Source organism: Astatotilapia calliptera, chromosome 1 (genome assembly GCF_964374335.1).
Source record: "Astatotilapia calliptera chromosome 1, fAstCal68.1, whole genome shotgun sequence".
NCBI lineage: Eukaryota > Metazoa > Chordata > Actinopteri > Cichliformes > Cichlidae > Astatotilapia > Astatotilapia calliptera.
In genome coordinates, this window is record NC_137422.1 from 1,881,429 (window position 1) to 1,902,382 (window position 20,954).

The 20,954-nt window shown below is 43.1% G+C and overlaps 1 protein-coding gene across 9 annotated transcripts in view; it reads right to left on the minus strand.

The window, feature by feature from the left end:
- The window catches only part of herc1 (HECT and RLD domain containing E3 ubiquitin protein ligase family member 1), a 96,729-nt gene that overhangs the window by 33,974 nt on the left and 41,801 nt on the right, over positions 1 to 20,954 (minus strand). For 4 of the 9 annotated variants that reach the window (XR_013907693.1, XM_026187873.2, XM_026188112.2 and 1 more), the window contains exons 22-43: positions 18,435 to 18,606; positions 17,468 to 17,804; positions 16,324 to 16,444; positions 15,508 to 15,559; positions 14,508 to 14,773; positions 11,709 to 11,924; positions 9,769 to 9,889; positions 9,291 to 9,528; positions 9,038 to 9,210; positions 8,649 to 8,804; positions 8,458 to 8,564; positions 8,260 to 8,370; positions 8,012 to 8,182; positions 5,407 to 5,646; positions 5,209 to 5,292; positions 4,105 to 4,664; positions 2,653 to 3,280; positions 2,127 to 2,400; positions 1,820 to 2,030; positions 1,558 to 1,724; positions 1,244 to 1,360; positions 736 to 991 (exon numbers count right to left, since the gene is read on the minus strand). Coding sequence is in view for 8 of the 9 variants with exons in the window: in XM_026187873.2 (XP_026043658.2) it covers positions 736 to 991; positions 1,244 to 1,360; positions 1,558 to 1,724; positions 1,820 to 2,030; positions 2,127 to 2,400; positions 2,653 to 3,280; positions 4,105 to 4,664; positions 5,209 to 5,292; positions 5,407 to 5,646; positions 8,012 to 8,182; positions 8,260 to 8,370; positions 8,458 to 8,564; positions 8,649 to 8,804; positions 9,038 to 9,210; positions 9,291 to 9,528; positions 9,769 to 9,889; positions 11,709 to 11,924; positions 14,508 to 14,773; positions 15,508 to 15,559; positions 16,324 to 16,444; positions 17,468 to 17,804; positions 18,435 to 18,606 (4,778 nt within the window). In the remaining variant the exon portion in view is untranslated. The remainder of the gene's footprint in view (positions 1 to 735; positions 992 to 1,243; positions 1,361 to 1,557; positions 1,725 to 1,819; positions 2,031 to 2,126; positions 2,401 to 2,652; positions 3,281 to 4,104; positions 4,665 to 5,208; positions 5,293 to 5,406; positions 5,647 to 8,011; positions 8,183 to 8,259; positions 8,371 to 8,457; positions 8,565 to 8,648; positions 8,805 to 9,037; positions 9,211 to 9,290; positions 9,529 to 9,768; positions 9,890 to 11,708; positions 11,925 to 14,507; positions 14,774 to 15,507; positions 15,560 to 16,323; positions 16,445 to 17,467; positions 17,805 to 18,434; positions 18,607 to 20,954) is intronic. The other 5 variants (XM_026188193.2, XM_026187725.2, XM_026187799.2 and 2 more) reach the window with 4 other exon arrangements.

The window sequence follows — 20,954 nt, forward strand, 5'->3', positions numbered from 1 at the left end:
ACAGGTAAATGAATTTTAAATTATTTGACTATATATGAATGCTTGTGTATAAATACACAAACAATACACACATGCTTTCAATTGTGTAATTTAAGTGATCTAGTAGCTCTGCTTTGGAAGTTCAGTTCATGCTAGAAATGTGTTTTGGAGTTTGTACGTGTTTTGTCTCTAGGGGTCACCACATATATTTATATATAAACATATATAAATAAAACCACTTTCTTTTTTTACATTAGTACTTCCTTTTGTGCGTAATTTTATATTATTGTTAATAATAAATTAATTAAAGCAACAAAATAACCCGAAGAGCCGGTTGGGAGCCGAAAGAGCCGGTTCTCCAAAAAGAGCCAGAAATCCCATCAGTATTTCTTAGATCTTCACGGAGTTCCTTGGACTTTTCCATTTTTATATCGAAAGGGCGAAGCTATCAGTTGTCAATCATGATCAATAATAAGGAATGAATAGGCTACTAGTTAAAAGACTCAGTTGAATGTATGTTTGATCCTGTGTGGATTGGAGAAAATCCCAAATAAATTCAAATTTGTGGACCCAGTTTTTTTTAATTCATTAAAGACGCCTGGAATAAGAGCAGTTACTGTGACATACATGTCCATGATGAGTGTATGTAAACTTCTAACCACAACTTTTAAACATTACTTATCCTACTACTACTCTACTTAATTACTGTTGTAATTAAAATGCAACACGCTGCGAGCAATGAGCATCCTGTTGTACCTTTCGCTGAAACCTTCCTCCACTTCGGAAGTGTCTGCGCTGGCTATGACCCTGGGAGAGCACAGATATGAGTTTTTATCCAGAGACTTGGCTCCAGTGATTGCTGTGGCACCAGGACAGGACGAGTCGGGGGCTTCACCGCTGACACCGCCGCCTCTGGCGTGGGGCTCATCGTGCTCATCCTCCGTTCCTGGATGTTCGATCATCCACATGGCTAGCACGGTGATGTTCTGAGCATCTACCTCTCCTCGAGCACCTGGGATAAAAACATATAACAGGTCGACTATTTGTAGGGGAAATCTTGTTATGCCACGTCACAGACACGTAATGACGCACAGAAGCTTTGTTACACAGGATGAATTGGTAGGGAGCATTCTGAGAACATTCAAGATTTTAGGTAGAAAAAATAAGTCAACATCTTGATTATTCCTGGAATATAATCTTTTTACCCTGACTTCATGTATTTGTAAATGGACAACAATGGGCTGGTTACTGCAGATAGACTGACCAGTGGCTTCCAGAGCTTTAGTGATCTGGCGCAGGGAGAAGCCCATCTCCAACAGAGGCACAGCAATTGCAGGTGGAGGGGGAGACGTGGACAGTCTGCTGCTGGGGTCCGACAGGGCTGAAGGAAACAACAATGACATCATCATCATCGGGGTCAGGCGGCTGAATACAGTATCAAAAGATGAAAAAAGTAAAACGGAATTATATTAAAATATCTGTTTGTGTTTTCTATTTTTTCAACTTTTCCATAATGGATAAGGTCCAAGCTTTCCACAGGCCAACCAAAGAATACTCCTTGCAGTTTGGCATACTTACAGGTACCTGTTCTGTTCTGTGGTCTGGAGGGCTGGGAGTCCGGAGAGGTGAGGCTCTGTCTGCGGCCAACCTCGTCTGACGGAGAGGTCGGTAGGGATGATACTGGAGGAGTCTGGGCTCGACGTGTCGGAACAAGAGTGGTGGTGGGGTAACTGGAGAACATTTGCCTGCAGGTGGATTCAAATAATCATCTGGCTTTAATCCCACACGGAAACAAGGCTACTCGTTAGCACTAGCTAAATAACAATATGTGCCATCTGACCTCAGGAGGCTGAGAGGCATGACTCCTGGAGACTCCGAGGCAGGGACGGTCTCTGTATCAGTGACAGGTGTGGTAGCCGTGGTAGTGTCCTCCAGTGAGGAGCTCATAAAGGAGGTGGTGCTGGAAGCTGACGGACTGGTGGTGACGGGGGTTTGTGCCAACTGTTCCCCCTCTGTAACTTCCCCCTCACCTTCAGGTTCACTTCTCACACCTGTGAAAGAGATAAAAAAATGATCATTTGTAGCTTTATTCTATGTGGCTTGATTATAAACTGGACTCTGAACTGAAACTATCTGCATGTTCTCACCAGCCTTTGCTTTCCCACCACTAGGCTCCTCCAACAACCCATTTACAACCAGCTTGTAGATCATAGCCTGCGCCCTCTCCAGGTCTGCCAGTCCCAGGGCTCGCTTGATGGGGGAGCGCATTACTGCCCGCTTCACCATGTGACGCATGAGGAACTGCAGAGCTGCCCGCATCTCCACCTCGTCCTGGTATACTGGTGAGGTGGCAGCTGGGTTTCCACTGGTGCAGGTGTTCAGATCAGCGTTGTGCCCACTGGGGGTTGCTTCTGGTAACACCTGGAGGTCAGGACAGAACTGGTGGTTAGAAATCTCGTAATATTTAACTGAGATCTGTTTTTGATTTCACCAACTTCAGACAATGTATTTACATATGTACTTAACATACTTTACACATGGTGCAAACAACCAGAAACGTTCACATTTCTGTAGAAGTCAAAGATTTCCTGTAAGAATTCCTATGAACTGCACAGCACGCCAAGTGCATGGACTGCTACAGCTTAAGTAAACGTACTCGGCAGGCTTCTTTACCTTTGGTATGAGGAGCAGCTCAGCATACTTGCTGCAGCTCAGCAGCGCGCTGAGGGTCTTCATAGCTCCCAGGTAGAGGTAGGACAGCTGCACAGCATGGATCTCTGACTGAGTGGTGATGGAGGAAGGAGAGGGCTCGTGACTGCGGCAGCCATGATCATGGCCTTTCTTCCTGTTCCCATCAGCAGGAGCAGGAGCAGTGAAAAGGGTTTCATTCGCACCTACCCCGCCCCCAGCCACAGAGGAGATCTCACTCTCTGACTTTGAGTTGGGCGCCACGTGTGCTTTCACCTCATCGAGGCTGTGGGACACTCGTAGGTCAGAGGTTGTGGCAGCCGAAGGGGCTCCAACGTTATCTTTTGAGTCATTACGGTTGTGCCCTTCGCCGTCGGTTTTCTCCTCGCCGCCGGTCGGCTCGTGCCCAGTAGAGGGTGTGTTGCGGTGCTTCTTCTCGTGGCGTCGGGCGCTGAGCTTTGTTGTAGTATCCTCGTGAATGCTGGTAAGGTAGGTGAGGTCCAACAACAAGGAGGCAGTGAGGCCACGGAAACGGGCCACATCAAAGGGCAAAGGCTCGCACGGGTCCAGGTTGTACAATGGAGTGTCACTAGGTGACCAGAAAGTTGGGAAGCTTTAATAGAAGGGAGTGGAGAGTGAAAAGAGACAAGGGAAGGAAACACAAAGTGAGGGAAAGGGTAGGAGAGAAAAGGCACAGCATGCGAGACAAATAAAAAGGTGCATTATGTGGGTATCACACGTGACCATCCCAGAAGAATGTATGGACGATGAGTCAAAAGCCGAAGTCAAGATGTGAAAGAGTAAAACGGAGCAAAGGAAAACAGAGGGTGACATGATGATTTCAAAGGAGGACACGGCAGAAAACATGAAGACACATCCAGAAATCACATCCAGCTCCATCTGTGATGTCGACACGTTCCAGTAGACACGTGTTCTTCAGCAACACGAACACGTGTCTAGAGGACAGCTCGTTTCACATGCCGTGCAAAGTGATGTTACTCTTTTTTAACCCCTGAAGTCATTATTCCAGAGAAACAGAACAACGGTTGCAGTCTAAGCCTTAACCTCCTAAGACCCGAACTCTTTCATGGCATACATTCTTAACTTCTTCTGCTATTTGGGCTGTTTGGGACCTGATGAATGTAAAATCTTGCTCTCTAAGCGCCTGATATCCACATATGAGGGCATTCGTTTTGCATTTCGATAGAACGGTGGCAGTGTAACGTCCTCGTAAGTGGATATCAGGCCCTTGTAGAGCAATATTTAGTATTGTGGTCTAGACAACCCAAAATGTGATGTCCACATATGTGGACGCAGGTCCTAGGGGGTAGAAGTCACTCAGCACTTTGTCTTACGTCTTTAGTATGTCCTAAACATATATGCTTTACATTTAATAAGAATAAGCCAGTAAACAGCAGAAAACTTTTCATTCGATACCTGATAGTGACCTCGGCTTCATCCCACTGCACCTTAGCTGAGGTACTGCCTTCCTTCGTCACACCCAGCAGAGTAGCATGCCTCCCGGTCTGTTTGTGCACACATCTGCCTCCGACCCGAAGTCCTGCGTCCGCCCCCCCGATCACTGCCAGGACAGGCCACACCTCTGTGCAGAGGGTTCTCAAGTGGTGCTCCGACAGTTCCCCCAAGCCGTGCTGCCGTCCGTGGCGACCTTTCTCCTCATCTGTCCGTGTGGGCGTCTCCTGGCTTTCTCTCTGAGTGTCGTGCTCCTCGCGGCTCTGCACCGAGCGGCTCTTTTTCAGCCTCTGTCCTAGGCCGCCGCCAGAAGCGCCAGCTGACTCTCTAAAGCACAGTTTGATTTTGTGAAGTCGTTCAATCATAGTCTTGTTTATGCGAGGGGTCCAGTGGTCAGTGCGATGTAGGATGCGGATCAGCTGTATGGTGGCTTCAGCCAGCACTGTGGCCACAGGGCTGCAGACAGGATCCCCAGGTAAGAGGTCTCGCGGTGTTCCCCTCATTTGCATGTCACATATCTTAACCTAGAGACCGAAGATAAAGACAAAACATATACAGTAACTAACATATACTCAGAAACAGATTCTTTGAGGTGATTTCAGGTGTTTTAAGTGTTTAATCAACGGTTGTTAGATGAATGTAGATACAAACAAGTGTCTGAGTAGTCAAAAATCCATAATGTAAATTTGACTATTCGCAAATCAACAATTCTCTTTTTGGGTCTCTCGCAAAGATCCAAAGCTGACAGACCTCATCAATAAAAGATTTCATTTCATGTCGATGACATGTGCTAATTACTTGTGATTGGTGGACAATATTAGCCTACATGCAGGCACATGAAACAGCGTCATGTGTCACATTAGTTTTGCACTGCACGATAAAAAGATCTAACGACTTTAAAACTGTTTATTTACTGTTTAATTACTTTTTATAGTGAAGATGAAAACACACATTACAACATGTGAAATGACTTCACAGATATCTTAAATGAATATTTCCATTAATTAATTCAACACTCAGCCTCAAAGAGTGAATGTTCAAAAGGACGGACTCAGTCCAGCCACCTACCTTCTCTCCTGGATTACTGCTGTAGAACATCACACAGGGATAGAGCTCCGTGGCATCCACGTCCTCAAAGGCCAACTTGGGCTCCTTTGGAATCAAACGTTGATAGTTAGAGAAAGAACTATTGATTTCTAACAGGAGTCTAACTAAAGTCTTTTCACTTGCACGAATAACTGACTGCTCTCCTTTTTCACCCCTCACCTCTCCGTTCTTGCCAAAGGAGACCGTTCTTGCTTCCATATCCAGAACGCAGGTGATGAAATCTCCCTGAGTAAAGCTGCTAAGCGTCAGCGTTTGCTCCCCGTTATGATAGAGGTTTCCGCTATACGCTCGGTACAGCCACATATCCGATGTGGTGCGATGGTTGAAGTCGTGCACGGGCCATCGTGACACACCCACGCATGTCCCCTCGTTGCCTCGATTCTCCTTCACAATGTAGAACTACGGGTGACAACAAACTAACTCTGAAACACGTAGGGAGCAAAATAAAAACAAAGGCCACCTCTCCCACCTCTGTGTTACTGATATTTAAAAACAAAACTATGCTTTATTATTATATAAGGAAATCGAGCAGAAAAATTGACTAAAAACAATATTAATCTTCTTTTTTGAGTGTTCTCCAACCAGTGTTGGGGAGTGTTGGGTCTGCGCCTCAGCAGACCCGCTGGTTCAGAGACTTATTCCCGTTAACGAAGCAAGACGAACAGCTCGACCAGTTCTGTTTGTGACACACAGTTTACACAAACAGTTACTTTGTTGAAATAAGTGGATTACACGGCTGTCTCTTCCTGTTTCATATGTTAGGCTATGGCCTCTCTGTTTTTGGTGATTCCACGCCGGTGGAAACCCAAACAAACACACATTAAGAGGATCTAATTCCTGTGTCTCGATCTCACTGCCCATGTCACCTCTACTTGCGGCCGCATAATGACGTGAAGAAATGTTTTTAAAAATTATTGTTCAATAAATGATTAAATATGAAGGCAATAAGAGAGTGTTACAGGCATCGCCCTAAAGCATGCAGCCTGATGGGCAGTGTAGTCCGTGCTGCAGGGAGAATGGACGGCCATACCTGTGATGTGTCTGTGAGCGAGGAGGGAGAAAAAGGAAAAGTACGAGCTGTCACCGAGCAGAAACGGGAGCTGGAAGCATGTAAATATAATAATAACCACTGCAGCCAAGAAGAGAGCCTGACGAGCCCAGCTGTAAGTAAGCTGTTAAGACTCGACTGCACACTGTGTTCGTGTTTTCCTCCGAAACAATAAGTTCAGTTGCAGCAGCCTTTCAACGCCTCTCTCTGTCTCCCACTAGCAAAGTTGACCCAGACAACAAAGTAAAGCTAGTTTTCAGCTACGAGCCCGACACGAACCCGACGTATCAGCCAGAGGTCCCTTTACTACGGTTTGGAGCCGCGGACCTGTTTTATATACGCGAGGAATAGTTTTCTATATGAGATCGCTGCAAAAAGTGCAGCCTTACCTAATGTCCACCTACTGTTACTCATTTATATTAAGGTTTAAACATCTACCGTAATTGTCGGGCTATAAGCCGCTACTTTTTGCACAAGCTTTGAACCCTGCGGCTTTTAGTCAGGTGCGGCTTTTCTATGGATTGTCCATGAGCGGATTTGTTTTGTTTGTTCCGCTGTTGTACGGCACTACGTTGCCTGGCGGAAGGATCGGAGTTCAAGAGTGGTATGTTAGTCACATGTCCATCCGCCAGGCAACGTAGTGCCGTACGAAGTAGCGCGAAAAACAAACTTCAAAGTAGCACTACGCGTTCAGCTGGAGGCGTGGATGATGAGCGGCGATAAACTTGCAAAAAGCAAGTTATGCCCAACTCCACCACTGGATTCTGACAGCGTGGGAAAGTGTGAAAACATCCACGATCACCAACGGATTTCGAAGGGCTGGACTGCTGCCTGATGGAGAGGAGGCTCTTCAGAAGGTGTTCGACTCTGACACTGACAATGAGGATTTCTTTGGTTTTGAAAGTGACAACGAAAGAAAGGAGCTGAGAGTGGATGATGAAGCCACCCTGAGCCTGTTCGTTTCCGACACTGGAGGAGAGGACTTTGGTGGTTTTAGTGCGCAGGAAGAAGAGAAAGATGGTGGTGAATGACTGACTTTTCTTCTTGTTAAAGCCGTGTCACTGCACCTGAGCCTAAAAGGTAGTCTGAATCTATTTTTCTGGTGTGCTGTAGGTTATTGTTATGTACTACATTTGTTACTCATTTATGAAGCACAGTACATGTTTTGTACTTGTAATTACCACTACTTGTACACATACCTTAAAAGGTTATGCAAATATGTACCCATAACTTGTTTTTCAAAATATTAATAAAAGTGGTGTGTCTCCAAACAGCCATCTCTTTCCTGACAATTCGATTTGTGCATATTCTCTTACATATGATAAGTCAACATTGAAACACCTGCGGCTTTTAGTCAGGTGCGGCTAATGTATGTACAAAACAGGATTTTCCCCTGCTTTTAGCTTGTGCGGCTAATATTCAGGTGCGCTCTGTAGTCCGGGAAATACGGTAGTTGGTGTTGGTGTGGAGAGTAGCCTTCAGTAATAGTAATAAATCACAGCAGTAGTGCATTCATGTAGTTGTAAAAAGCATGATAATATATTAAGTAATCCAAAGTATTCAGAATACATTACTCTCATTGAGTAACGTAATGGAATACGTTACAAAATACATTTTGGGGCATGTAATCTGTAATCTGTAGTGGAATACATTTTAAAAGTAACCTTCCCAACACTGCCTCCAAGTAATAATGAGCCAATGAGAAAAATACTGTACCTTCCACTGGTAGCATCCAGAGGAGATGCCAGTCGAGGCCAGGCCGTAGCCTTTACCCCCGCTGCCGTGTGTCAGCCCCTGACTGTTTTCCACTACACAACACTGAGCCTTTTCTGGGTCAAAGGAAATTTCCTGAATGGGAAGGTTCTCATCTTCCTCCTCTGTATCTCCCTGTGAATTCAAGCAGCTGTCAGCTACATAAACAAATAAAGATAAAGATACATCCACAGCTAGGTGATCCTGCACACCTGTAGTTTAAGCTCCTGAACTTTTTCTTTAATCTGGATCGAGTGTTTGGTTTGAGCAATGGGACCTTCCCACATGCAGTCAGACAGCAGGGAGAAGAGCCGTTCAATGACCTAGAGGACAAGAAAATATTAAAGCTGGCGGACTGACGACAGTCATGTAGGGCAAACTGAGGACTTGCACAGAGAAACTATTAGCACCTGTGTCATTTGGTCATCTTCCATGCTAGCCTCGCAGGCAGGCAGGACAGCCTCCAAAACATGAAGAGCCAGGAGCCGAGTTCTCAAGTTTCCCACCAGAGGAACACCTACATTTAATAACCAGAGGAAACGTCATTTTCACTTATGTTTATATTTGAGAAAGCACCATACACGATAGTAGCTTCTCGTACCTGAGCAGCACTTCTGCGCTGCAATGTTCAGCAGCACCTCAGTCCATTTGGGGGATGCCATCTTGGACTGGATGGCCTTGGAGGACACCACCCTCCTTAGGAAGACCAAGAAGTCACCGAGGTGCAGTTCGGCTGTATGCTGTTTGCGCAGCAACGCTGAAAATCAACAAAATTGCAATAAGTATAATAACAGGTTGCACTTATACAAACACAAAAACGGACTTTCTTTGAAGCAAATACTGTTCACACCACATCATCTAAACCTCATGCAAAAGTGCATCACTCATGTGAGTGTTGCTAAGTCAATGACTTATACATCTCAAGATTTAAAGAAAATAAACAAGCTTTAACCAACACAGAGATGTAATGACAACAAACGCGAGTTTCACCTCTGAAGTCTTTCCTTTCAGAGTCGGCGCTGTCCTCATGTTTGCCATCTTCCTGCTCTTTTCCAGCATGAAGGAGACTAACTCCTGCCTGAGATAACAGGTTTTTCAGCTGACTGCAAAGCAGGTCCAGCAGTGACTGGACAACCTTGGGACTCAATTTGTCTGCATATGTTCTGCAAACACAAGGAAAGACACTGGTGTTGCACTGCTTCTGATTTACCAATTCCTCTACTGCACCTTGTTGAGCGCTTACCCCGTGCTGATGGCGAGTATTTGCAGCAGCCGTGTGGAGGCCACCTTCAGGGCAGTGCTGAGCTGAGACACGCCAGGTTTTTGCAGGAGCTGGAGGGGCTGCCCCAGCATGGTCTCCGTCCCGCAGAGCTGGGACAGCACATTGAGCAGCCCACTGGAGATGGCCAGAGACACATCCACTGGCTGGTAGCGAACGCTCAATGCAAACACAGTCACCAGCAGGAGGCGCTGCTGAGCTTCTACGGTGACAAATGAAAAGATCAAAGAAAGGGGTCAAATAGAAGCTCACAGGCTGGGCCTTGTGTTTTAGAGGTTTAGAGTAAGGCCGTTAAGTTCTCTTTTCAAAACACGATTGGAGACATAACTTCACATCTACCTGCAGGTGAAGCTATCGCCTGAAAGTTCTAATAAGCTTTCATAAATGTAAGCAGTACAGCTGTGAACACTCCTCAGTTCTATACAGCAGCACTCTGGATTACCTATGTGGTGCTTGTTTGCCTGAAGTGCTCTTTCCAGTGTGACAGACAGTTGCTGGTAAATCTTATGGACAGCCGTCTGGATTTCCATTTGGAGGCTCCTCTTTGCTGCTTTTACACCATCCTGTCAAAAACAAACGCACAGCCACACAAAGACAGAGTTCAAAACAACAAATCAGTCAGTCCTTTACACATACACTGAAGGTGAAAATACTGATGCACCTCTTCCTGTCAAACAAATACAGAGATCCTATATTGAGGATACAGCGCATCACAATGAACCGGTAAACTCCTTTTGTACTGCAGGCAGCCCACTCTGAGTTTATGTGCCAGTGTACAGAACTTAATCCCTGAAATATTTTATATAAAAAAAATAAGAACAGAAGGAAATCTCACCACTACCACTCACCCGTCAATATGTGTCTTATATGAGTGGACGAGTCAATGAATTCACTTCTATCCAATGACAGCATTACTAAAGTGAGTTTAGGATATCCTAAACTTTTCTGCTGGTAACCGCTGCTGTTTTTACCACTGTTAGCTGCTGTTAACTGATGGTATTGAAACTGAATTTGAAGGTGATTTAGCATTGTTGGACTCAAACGCTCGGTAAATAAATCCTCATACAATGTGAGAATACAATCAGACTCTTCATCAGAAACAAAATGTGACTTTTAGGCCTTGAGCCTAACGTTAGCTGGCATACTGTTAGCGTAGAGGCATGCTAATTGTCAGCTGTCCAGAGGCAAGATGGTTGCATGTCTAATCAGCAGACAAAGAGCAACTGCAACAATGTTGTGAATAAATAAGTGAGTTTATGGAGTTTCGTGTGTTAGAGCCCTGACCTCAGCTCAGCAGATGATGAAGTATCCATGTACAAATATTAAATGGTCATATATAGTTTAAAAGTGATCTTAAAAATATATAGTTTAAAAGTATTAGTGATCTTTAAATGAAAAGTATGTGGCTGGTCTCTTGAGACAGACACCCTCTCTATTTTTGATCAAACTTGTAGGCATGGCTGGATCAGGTCACCCTAAATCAGTCCTTAGATATGGTGCTATAGAAAGGCTCAGGCTGCTATTTCTCCACGTCCTTCAGTTTATGTGTTTATGTGCCACAACTGAATGCTAGATTTTGTCTGGTCACTTTTGGAGTTGCATTGCTGTGGAGGTAATTAATATCAACTCCAGAAGAGTCAATTCTTCAATTTGGGCTTAATTAATAATATTTTAATAATTAATATATTAGTATAATATTGACTGACATACTGGTCAATATTAGGTTTTTGTCAATACATTGGTATCTGCATTTATACTGGCCAGTAAATGAAAATGTAAAAACGTAAATAAGACACACGACAGAGGCAACTTGTTATGAAGAGAAAACAAGATTAAAAAACGTCATTGTCACGTTTGTTTTAGTAAGAACTCATAAATAGCTTCATATAACAAATTTTAGTGAAATCAGTTTGTCAATGATGTCAGCTGATACATTGTGTTTTTAAAACACCAGAAATCCACACAGTGCCTGGAGGAACGCAGAGCAAACAAAGGGACAAACTCAAACCCCGAACAGATAACCCTGCAGATCAGAACCACATTCTGAGCATTAGCAGAGCGAGCGGGACTTCCTGGTGGTTCCAACACCCAAATGAACCAGTGATGTATTTTGATGATGATCGTTATTAACAATAATTACTTTTGCAAACCTGGATCTATGTTGCCATCAAGAAAGGACAGCAAAGTTGAATCATTTCATTGGCTGGCCCGCTACGTTACTACTGTGACACCTATTACGTACTTGAATTTTTTAACACGCCAAATATCCTGTAAAGACATTAAGATGCAAATCTATGAGATAACAGATAATGCCTATCATCTCACAAATTGTCCAGACACTCCCAATTCGAGGTATTCTTCATCCTGTGATGAGAGCCATACCTGGTAATGATGCAGCTGCACATTCTCTCTCTTCAGCACTCCAGTTCCCACAGTGCCAAGGCCAAAACAGCCAGCCAGGAACTGCAACCTGACAGAGGTGAGCAGTGAAGAGGACTGGAAGACTGCGCTGGATCGATCTGCATTGTTCAGTTGGCTGCCCTTCTCTTCCATGCCTGAGATCAACACCACGATCTGGTGGAGTGCTTCCAAACGCAGCTGGACACAGAACACATCCAACACTCAAATGAATATTCTGAATACTGACTGATAAGATAGACGTAATTAGCATCAGTAACACTGGTTTGTGAAGCCCTGTTACTAGGCCTGGAGCTGTAGATGTTTTTAGCCAATAAGTATAGCCTAAATAAGTCTTTACAAGGAAGCTGTGTTTGAGTGGGTACGGCAAGCCAGGAGGTAGAGCAACTGGGAGGTCGGTGGATCAATTCCCGGCTACTCTAGAGCAGCGTTTCCCAACCACTGTGCTGCGACACATAGGTGTGCCGTTCCACCTGATTATTACTCGAAGCGATCGGTGTGAGTAACGGCCAGAACAATTACATTGTCTTCCACTAGAGGAGAGTACAACTACCTGCTCTAATTAAATGGGTTGCCAAATGCCAGTAAAACAGGAGAAGACGAAGAAGAAATTACATAATAGTCACGTAATAGCAATAGATAAATATCTGAAGAGAAAAAGTAGTCAGCCTGATCTGGTTCCTGGAGAAAATGCTGACCCAGATGAAGGCCTTAGGATGAGCAGTGGTCAGAAGAAAGCACAAAAGGTCTACTGGTGACAAACCGAGCCAGTTTCGCTACGCATGGTGCTCAGGGGAAAATGATCAATATGCTTTTTGTGACATTGTTGTTTAATGGTGTGCCGTGTGATTTTTTTAATGTGAAATATGTGCCGTGGCTCCAAATGGTTGGGAAACACTGCTCTAGCATGTTAGGCAAGAGACTGAATCCAGAATGGATCCATTGAGCACAAATGTTAAACAACGTGCTTGTTCATAGCATAGTGTTTACTGAGGTCATGGCCGAGGGCTGTTTCCTCATAGAATTCTATAAGCCCAATAAGTCCTTTCAAAACCATGTTTTATCTACTAAAAACATGCAAACCACTCTTCAAACCTGGAAGGCACCAAACCACTACTGCACATGCTCTATATGACTTGCACAAATTCCCCCTTTCGCTACAAATAGATTCCAAATTTGTGAGAAACACAGATTTGTCCAAACAAAGTCTGAAGACCAACTCCTGAGACGTGTGGTGCAGAACTATAGTTTTAATATTTCTTAAGTGCAAAAATCATGGTATTGTAGATGTCAATTTTTCAAGGTACATGGATGGAGTCTTCCTTCAAGCTGCAGTTTGACTGTTTACTGGGTAAAATGTTTTCACTGGAAGCCCGTTTCCGCCACTAAATAAAAACAAAACAGCTAGTATCCATAACTCGAAATTTCGAGTTAGCTCTGCCAATCAAAAATATACGTGAATGAGGTCGCTTTCTTGTTACCCGGAAGCTTATGGCGCAGAGGAACGCGCACACAAAAACGGATCCCAACAAATTGGCGCTTTCGCGAGTACGTTTGCTGATAGTAACACCATGTGATTCAGCTAATAACAGGGATTTCATCATTTGTGAAGCCAGGCTGAAAACACTCAGCAATCTGTGCATTCACGACTGGATGTAATACCGGTAGCTTAGCTGTAGCATTTGTAGCTGAGGCTTCAGCTTCTGGGTAACAAGGAAATGACGTCATTCACGTAGATTACTGATTGGCAGCACTAACTCGAAATTTCAAGTTATTAACTCAAAATTTTGAGTTATGGATCCTTTTTTTTTAGTGGCGGAAACGGGCTTCCATAATGTTTTCCTGTATCCAGTGTGTGTGCTCTGTTCTGCCCAGCTCAGTCTTTTCTTTTTGTCGGCCCGTCTCAGACCATGAAGTCACCCCTCCACTGTGATGCTGACACTGGTGTTTGACAGGTACTATTTAATGCAGCTGCCAGTTTACAACCCGTGAGGTGTCTCCGTTTTAAACGACACATTCTCAGATGTTTGTCTTCTTGCACAGTTGTGCATCGGGCCTCCCACTCCTTTTTCTGCCTATTTTAGACTCAGTGTTTGCTGCTCCCTAAAGGGATATGGATAAGAGATTTTAAGTTTCTGCACAATTACTCACAATAGCCTTCCTTTCTCAGAAGAACAACTGATGACTGGAGAACAATAAAATGACTGATGCTTCGGACACTAAACTAACCTAAATAATGCTGTGCCATGGTTTCCAGCTGTGCAACACAACTGCAAAAGGTTTTTCTACTAATTTATTAGCCTTTTAAATGTATTGATTTGGATTAGCAGCCATACCAGGAAACTGATCCAGAGGACTGACAGCTGTTGATGATAGGCCTCTAAGCAAAACTGTAGAGACATTTTTAAAATATCATCTGACTAATTTGAATTGTTTTTAAATTTGATAACGTGTTCTTCTTTAGAAAATAAAAACCCAAACTTTTGACGAAGTCTTTATATCGTCAGTAGGAATCAGTCAGTTTTAGACTGAGTGAAATGAGAGACAGGCATTACAGATTTCGGTCTTCAACTGATTTGTTGAGAAGACAAAGAAAACGTATATAATACTGTCATCTCTGTTCTGAAAAGGTATAACCGTACAAAAAATAAAAATCCTCCACAAATGAATTAAAAAAGTTTCATAGAAGAAAAGAACAAAATCAACTATGCTGACTTTGATTAACCATCATGTGGTTCGACTTCTCGCTGAGGAATCGCTCACCTCTGCTCTGCTCTGCTGCTGTTCCATAGCCAGGATAATGGCCTGTGGGCTGGTGGACATACTTTCTTCTGGCTCCTTAAAAGCTGGAGCCAAGCCCACGTCACCACTGATGAAGCTGACCATGTTGTCGATGAGAGCGTGGATGCCCAGCGATCGGCTCAAGTCCAGGTCTGACTCTTCATACGTTGAACTGTAACTCTGCTGACGGCTCAGCTTGGCCCGAAACCAGGACTCAGCCAGGGAGTCTGGTGAGCTGTGAAGGAGGCCTGAGAAGGAGAAGAAGATCCCGTTTGTTGTATTTGTGCACACAGGGGATCTATTGAGGGATGTGCCGAGTAGCTTTGAAGCACTTAAAAGGAGCGCATTATTACTCGACCGGAGTTCATCAAATGGCCAAATGCCGAGTCTACATGCAGGCGCAAGCCTCCATTATGAGTTTGCCTGTGATGGATGCACCGAGTATCCAACACACACACTGAGGAAGAATTCTGCGGCTGAGAAGTGGAATGGGAAACAGGCTAGCGCGTCCACACAACAACTCAGTCAAAGTATCAGCACTGATGACTTCTTCAAAAGTGCAACCCAGAAAGTTCCATGAAAATTCTTCAAAGTAACAGATTACACTCTTCACGAGGAATGAGCCATCATAGTGCAAAGTAACAGTGCAAGCAGAAGAATGGCCTGAATGGAGACGTTTATGTGATCCTGATTTCTTTATCTTTCTTTTTTTCTTTACAAAATGAAAAGTTGAGGCTCAAAGAGGGCAGGGTGTGGGTATGGCATTACAGTCATGGAGTTATGAGTTAACAAGAGGAAGAAACATGCCATCGTTTACTTGCTTGAAGTTCCTCTTGTGTTTGGGGCTCAACTGCCCCAAAAGAAGCAAATAAACTATCCGTACAGGAATCAGAAGACAGAGAGACAAGAGTAACATATGAACGATAACAACCATTGTCCTCTCTCCAAACATTAGCGGAGCAAATTAGCGGTCGGTCGTTACCTCTCTTTTTGTGGGAGAATGCCAAGTCTAGGTCAACATTTCTTCTTCCATTCTGAAAGAAAAAACAGAACAGTTCACAGATTTGCACATTATGTTAACCTGTGATTGTAAACTGGAGATTCAGGCGGCTGAGGTGGAGGACAAACAGACTCAAGGACAAGTTATGTGTGTGGGCTTTGCAGTTGTTGTGTGAAGGAAGGCAAACATTAAAGGTGGAATTCTAATGTCAACTGCGTGATTATTGGACTAACAGATGCCAGTACTGCAGCCACAGTCTGTGAATCAATCTGCCTGTGTGTGTGTGTGTGTGTGTGTGTGTGTGTGTGTGTGTGTGTGTGTGTGTGTGTGTGTGTGTGTGGGGGGGGGGGGCCAAAGTGTTTCTGCGCAGTGTACCAGGGGCACGAAGAAAATGTGTCGTACCATAGGCACGAGCGGTGTGTGTGTCTGTGTGTGGCAAGGTTTTTCTGTGCAGTGTACCAGGGGCACGGAGAAAAGTTGTCGTACGGCACAAGGAGAGTTTGTGTGTGTGTGTGTGTGTGTGTGTGTGTGTGTGTGTGTGTGTGTGTGTGTGTGTGTGTATAGTGTTCCACATGTCAGAAGCAAGTGACACATTACAGTGAACATGATTTGCTTATTAACACTGGCAAAGGGTTAATGTGTTTACTACCATCATTACTGTGACCTTGTTCTCAGTGAGATTAAAATCACATTATTTTGTCAGTGTGTGGTGGGTCAAAGGAGAGCAACTAGTTCTCTGAGTTGTTTGTCAACTGTACTGCAGATGTAACAAAGAGTGTGTGCAGGCATTTGATTTACCAAAGTGTAACCTTCTTCATCTGACTCTGGCTGGGAGAGGTCAGACTCGCTCCTGGACTTCATCAGTCTGTAACTTGGGCTGCTCTGCACTAAACGGCTCTCTGCGCTCAGGCTCTCACTTCTGTACACAAACATATCACAGCACTGTTAAATCAATGAGAACAAGACAGCTAAACAACAACAATTAAACACCATGATTTTCACCTGAATGGTGGCGCATACAGCCACATCAGTTGTCTCCCTTTTTATAAAAAGGACAAAGTACAACACGGTGCTCGAAATACAAAACATTGGAATACTTTGACATTAAAAGGGTAAAGCAGAATTATGTTCACTACGAGAGGTTCTGAGGTGCACACCGCAGGATCCAAACCACTATGGTTTGAAATGTGAGCTACAGCGTTACATTAACACAGTTTTTTTGTGTGCAGACTATTCTACTTTAATTCAGTAGGCTTAACAAACAAGAATGATAGGAATGATATTACACCATGATTAATTCAGCTGATCAGGTGCACACTCAATACGAGGCACAACAAGTGAGAAAGGCTGAACAAACAAACAAACAAAATGAATTACTGTCCAAAGACTTATGGAGTCGTGTAGACAACAAAAGTAGCCTGTGTGTTATCTTTTAGTCCTGTGCAGTCACCTTACCTCACTGATATTGGGCACTTAAGACTAGTCAGATCATGACTAACTGAAGACAGCTCTTGATGTGGAGCCTTACAGTTGTGGTCAGTACAGTTCCAGTACAACTATGTAATGTGCTCATTCCAATGCTTCACTGTAAAAGTTAACAAGAGCTTGGTGCAGGAATTCAGTGTTTTTCCACCCAAGTGACGACTCAAAAACACTTTTCAAAGCACTTTCATCAAACTACCTTTAAATAAGCAGATTTAAAGTAACTATAGAATATCAACCTAATGATAAACTGAGCTATATTAAATATAACTGAAATGTTACATTATAAAAGTATATGAAATAATTAAAATAAGTTGGGTTTTCCCTTAAGTGTATATGGGGCCAGTAAAAGAGAAATGCACAATGAATGACTAAATTTCTTAGTAATGTGACTGTGCCCAATGATAAAGGAATTCAATTTTTCAGGGATGTCAACAATAGCATCCTATTTCTCTCCGACCTGGTCATGAAGCTGAGGCACTCCTGTGTCCCTGTAGCTAACTGGGTCTGAGCTTCTTCCTGGTTCTGCTTGGTCAGCTCGCCCAGTACTGGGCTGACTCCCAGTATCAGCAGAGCACAGCGGTGGATCACAGAGTTACAGGCTGCCGTGTAAAGGTCTTGGCCTTCTGGAAGACCCGTACTGCCCCTTCTGCCCTCTTGAGCCAGAATGGTGTCTTCCTCTCCACCTCCTCCTCCTCCATTCCTGGAGCTGGAGCCCAGTCCTGTGCTGCTGCTGGCCCGCTCTCTCTCCCGACTGCGAGCCACCTCCCGCGCTGAGAGAAAACATTGAAAGATTTCTGTGTTGTGCCACAATCATACACACACACACACGCACACACAAAAAGACACACAAATAAGATGCAGTGTTAGAGGACAAAACAGCAGCCACAAAGAATTACTGGAGTCTAATAGTCAATACTAAAGCCCGTGCTAAAGCAACACACTGCAAAGCCTTCGGCACATAAATGTCCATATATTACAGGACATGAATATCAAGTGAAGGTGTTCATAACAGTATGTCAGAAGTTTACAGCTTTAAAACTGCCAGATTACACATGCTCATAGGTGCTATGAAACACCTTCCTACTGAGAAAGCTAGCTGATAAACTGTTCGACTTAGAACTTCACAGCATGAGAAATATGCAGAAATCAGTTACAATGTTGCAGATTACAGCTGCACTTCCAAATACATTATACTAAGTAGTATACCTGAATATTATTAATAATAACCATTTATTAATAATATTCATACTAGAACCCTTTTACCAACACTACAGGCTACAGTGACAAGCAAAGTCAACAAAAACACAGATGAATAATACAGACAGGATTTTAAAAAGTTAACATTTATTCAGTTATGTCCTCCAATTGGCTACTGCTTTGCACACTAAACACACACACATGCAACTACAGGCACGAGTACTTACTTCCAGCTGTCATTACTTCATGCTCCCTGTCATCCTCTTCATCGTCTTGCTCTTGATGGCCTTCTTCTCTCTCACGGTCAACCCTCTCTTCAAGTTCTGCCTCCTCATCAATGGTGCGTGTGAAAGAGTGCTCCTGGGGGTCCATGTCCAGAGAGTCCTGATTGTCGGAAATCTGGTCAAATGACAATAATGCCTGATTTTGGATACCATTGATATGACTATTAAGCTCGGTGGAAACGTGTGTATGCAGTTATGACCATAGTTTCTTGGACAAATACAGAATATATACACAATTTTGCCTCTGTACACCACCATAGTGGGTTTTAAATCAAATAATCAACATGTGCTTAAAGTACACATTTTACCTTCACAATAAATAGGTTTAGCAAAAACTTGGCATTAACTGTTTGGGAATTCCAGAGGTGGCTGTGGCTCATGTGGCGAAGCAGGCTGTCGATCAATCAGTCCCTGGCTACTACAGTCCATGTGTCCAAGTATCCTTGGGCAGGATACTGAACCCTGAGTTGCCCAAGATGCACCCATTGGAGTGCAAGTGGGTGTGTGAATAAAATGTGTGTGATTGGGTGAATGAGACCTGTAGTAGAACGCTCTTTGAGTTGTCAAAAATTGAAGAAAAGAAAAATAATGGCTCAATTACAGGGAGTGCAGAATTATTAGGCAAATGAGTATTTTGTCCACATCATCCTCTTCATGCATGTTGTCTTACTCCAAGCTGTATAGGCTCGAAAGCCTACTACCAATTAAGCATATTAGGTGATGTGTAGAAGTCTGCATCCTTCAAGAACAACATGATTTTCATGCAGGACAATGCTCCATCACACGCGTCCAAGTACGCCACAGCGTGGCTGCAAGAAAGGGTATAAAAGAAGAAAAACTAATGACATGGCCTCCTTGTTCACCTGATCTGAACCCCATTGAGAACCTGTGGTCCATCATCAAATGTGAGATTTACAAGGAGGGAAAACAGTACACCTCTCTGAACAGTGTCTGGGAGGCTGTGGTTGCTGCTGCACGCAATGTTGATGGTGAACAGATCAAAACACTGACAGAATCCATGGATGGCAGGCTTTTGAGTGTCCTTGCAAAGAAAGGTGGCTATATTGGTCGCTGATTTGTTTTTGTTTTGTTTTTGAATGTCAGAAATGTATATTTGTGAATGTGGAGATGTTATATTGGTGTCACTGGTAAAAATAAATCATTGAAATGGGTATATATTTGTTTTTTGTTAAGTTGCCTAATAATTATGCACAGTAATAGTCACCTGCACACACAGATATCCCCCTAAAATAGCTCAAACTAAAAACAAACTAAAAACTACTTCCAAAAACATTCAGCTTTGATATTAATGAGTTTTTTGGGTTCATTGAGAACATGGTTGTTGTTCAATAATAAAATTATTCCTCAGAAATACAACTTGCCTAATAATTCTGCACTCCCTGTACACTCAAAAAAATGAATGAGGTGGATTGTTCAGTGTATATTAATTATTTATTTTCATTTTACTTAAAATATATGTTTTTGTTAAGTTAACATATGTTTTTCTAATCAAGTCTACGTAATTGTGTCTATTATTCAACGTACATAATACTAATGTGTTACTTGATCGCATAACATTTAAGTTAAGTCAATTAGGATCGATATACCTTGTATATCCACAAGGTGGCAGTAATGCAAAAACAGTTGTAATGAAACCGCGCAGAACAAGAAGGTTTCACGGCTTGTGCCTGCTCATGCACAAGACTTCAAATTTAACTGAAAAAGGCTGTTTTGGCGCCAAGCTGCTGTTTCTTTGAGAGGTAAGACCACTTTTTTCTTTGACTATGTTGTGTAGTATCTATATGTCCAGCATGGTTATATTTTGCGTTTGTCTTACAAGACATGTTATATCGTTTGCGTGTGCTTGTTTTACATTAGTTTTACTGGGTCCTGGACATGCTTATTTTGTGGACTGTGTAAGAAACATTTTTATTGTTTTTTGTTTTATTAAGGGATTAGCTACAGGGGTTCATGGGGTTATTCTTTCAAGGGGTTATTTTTCCATTTGCTTTCTTGGGATTCCTTTTCTGTAATCCGAGAGTCGGAAATATCGAATAGGATAGCAAGGATAGCATAAAGTGACATTTAAAATCCAAAAAGTCAAGGGCGAAAGCCACTGTGACACCATTGTTCTGCTCTATCAGTAATCTGTATTATGTAAAAATGGTCTGTAAATACAGCATGTTTCCTAGCGGAGTTATACATATCAATGTAGTTATAAATTACAGTTTGTGAAAGTACACACTTACTTTTTTTAATAAAATTATTCAAGACATATGAGTGGACAGACAATGGAGGTCGACAGACCTGGTGATAATTGCTTCTATAGAAAGTTAGCACATGGCAGTGTCAATCTCTTGCTTTTCTTCTGAGTAGTATTTTATTTAGTTGTAATTCAAACAATAATTTGCTTCTTGAAATTAAGTAATGAATTTCTTGTTTTACTTTATAAATCTCAGATCC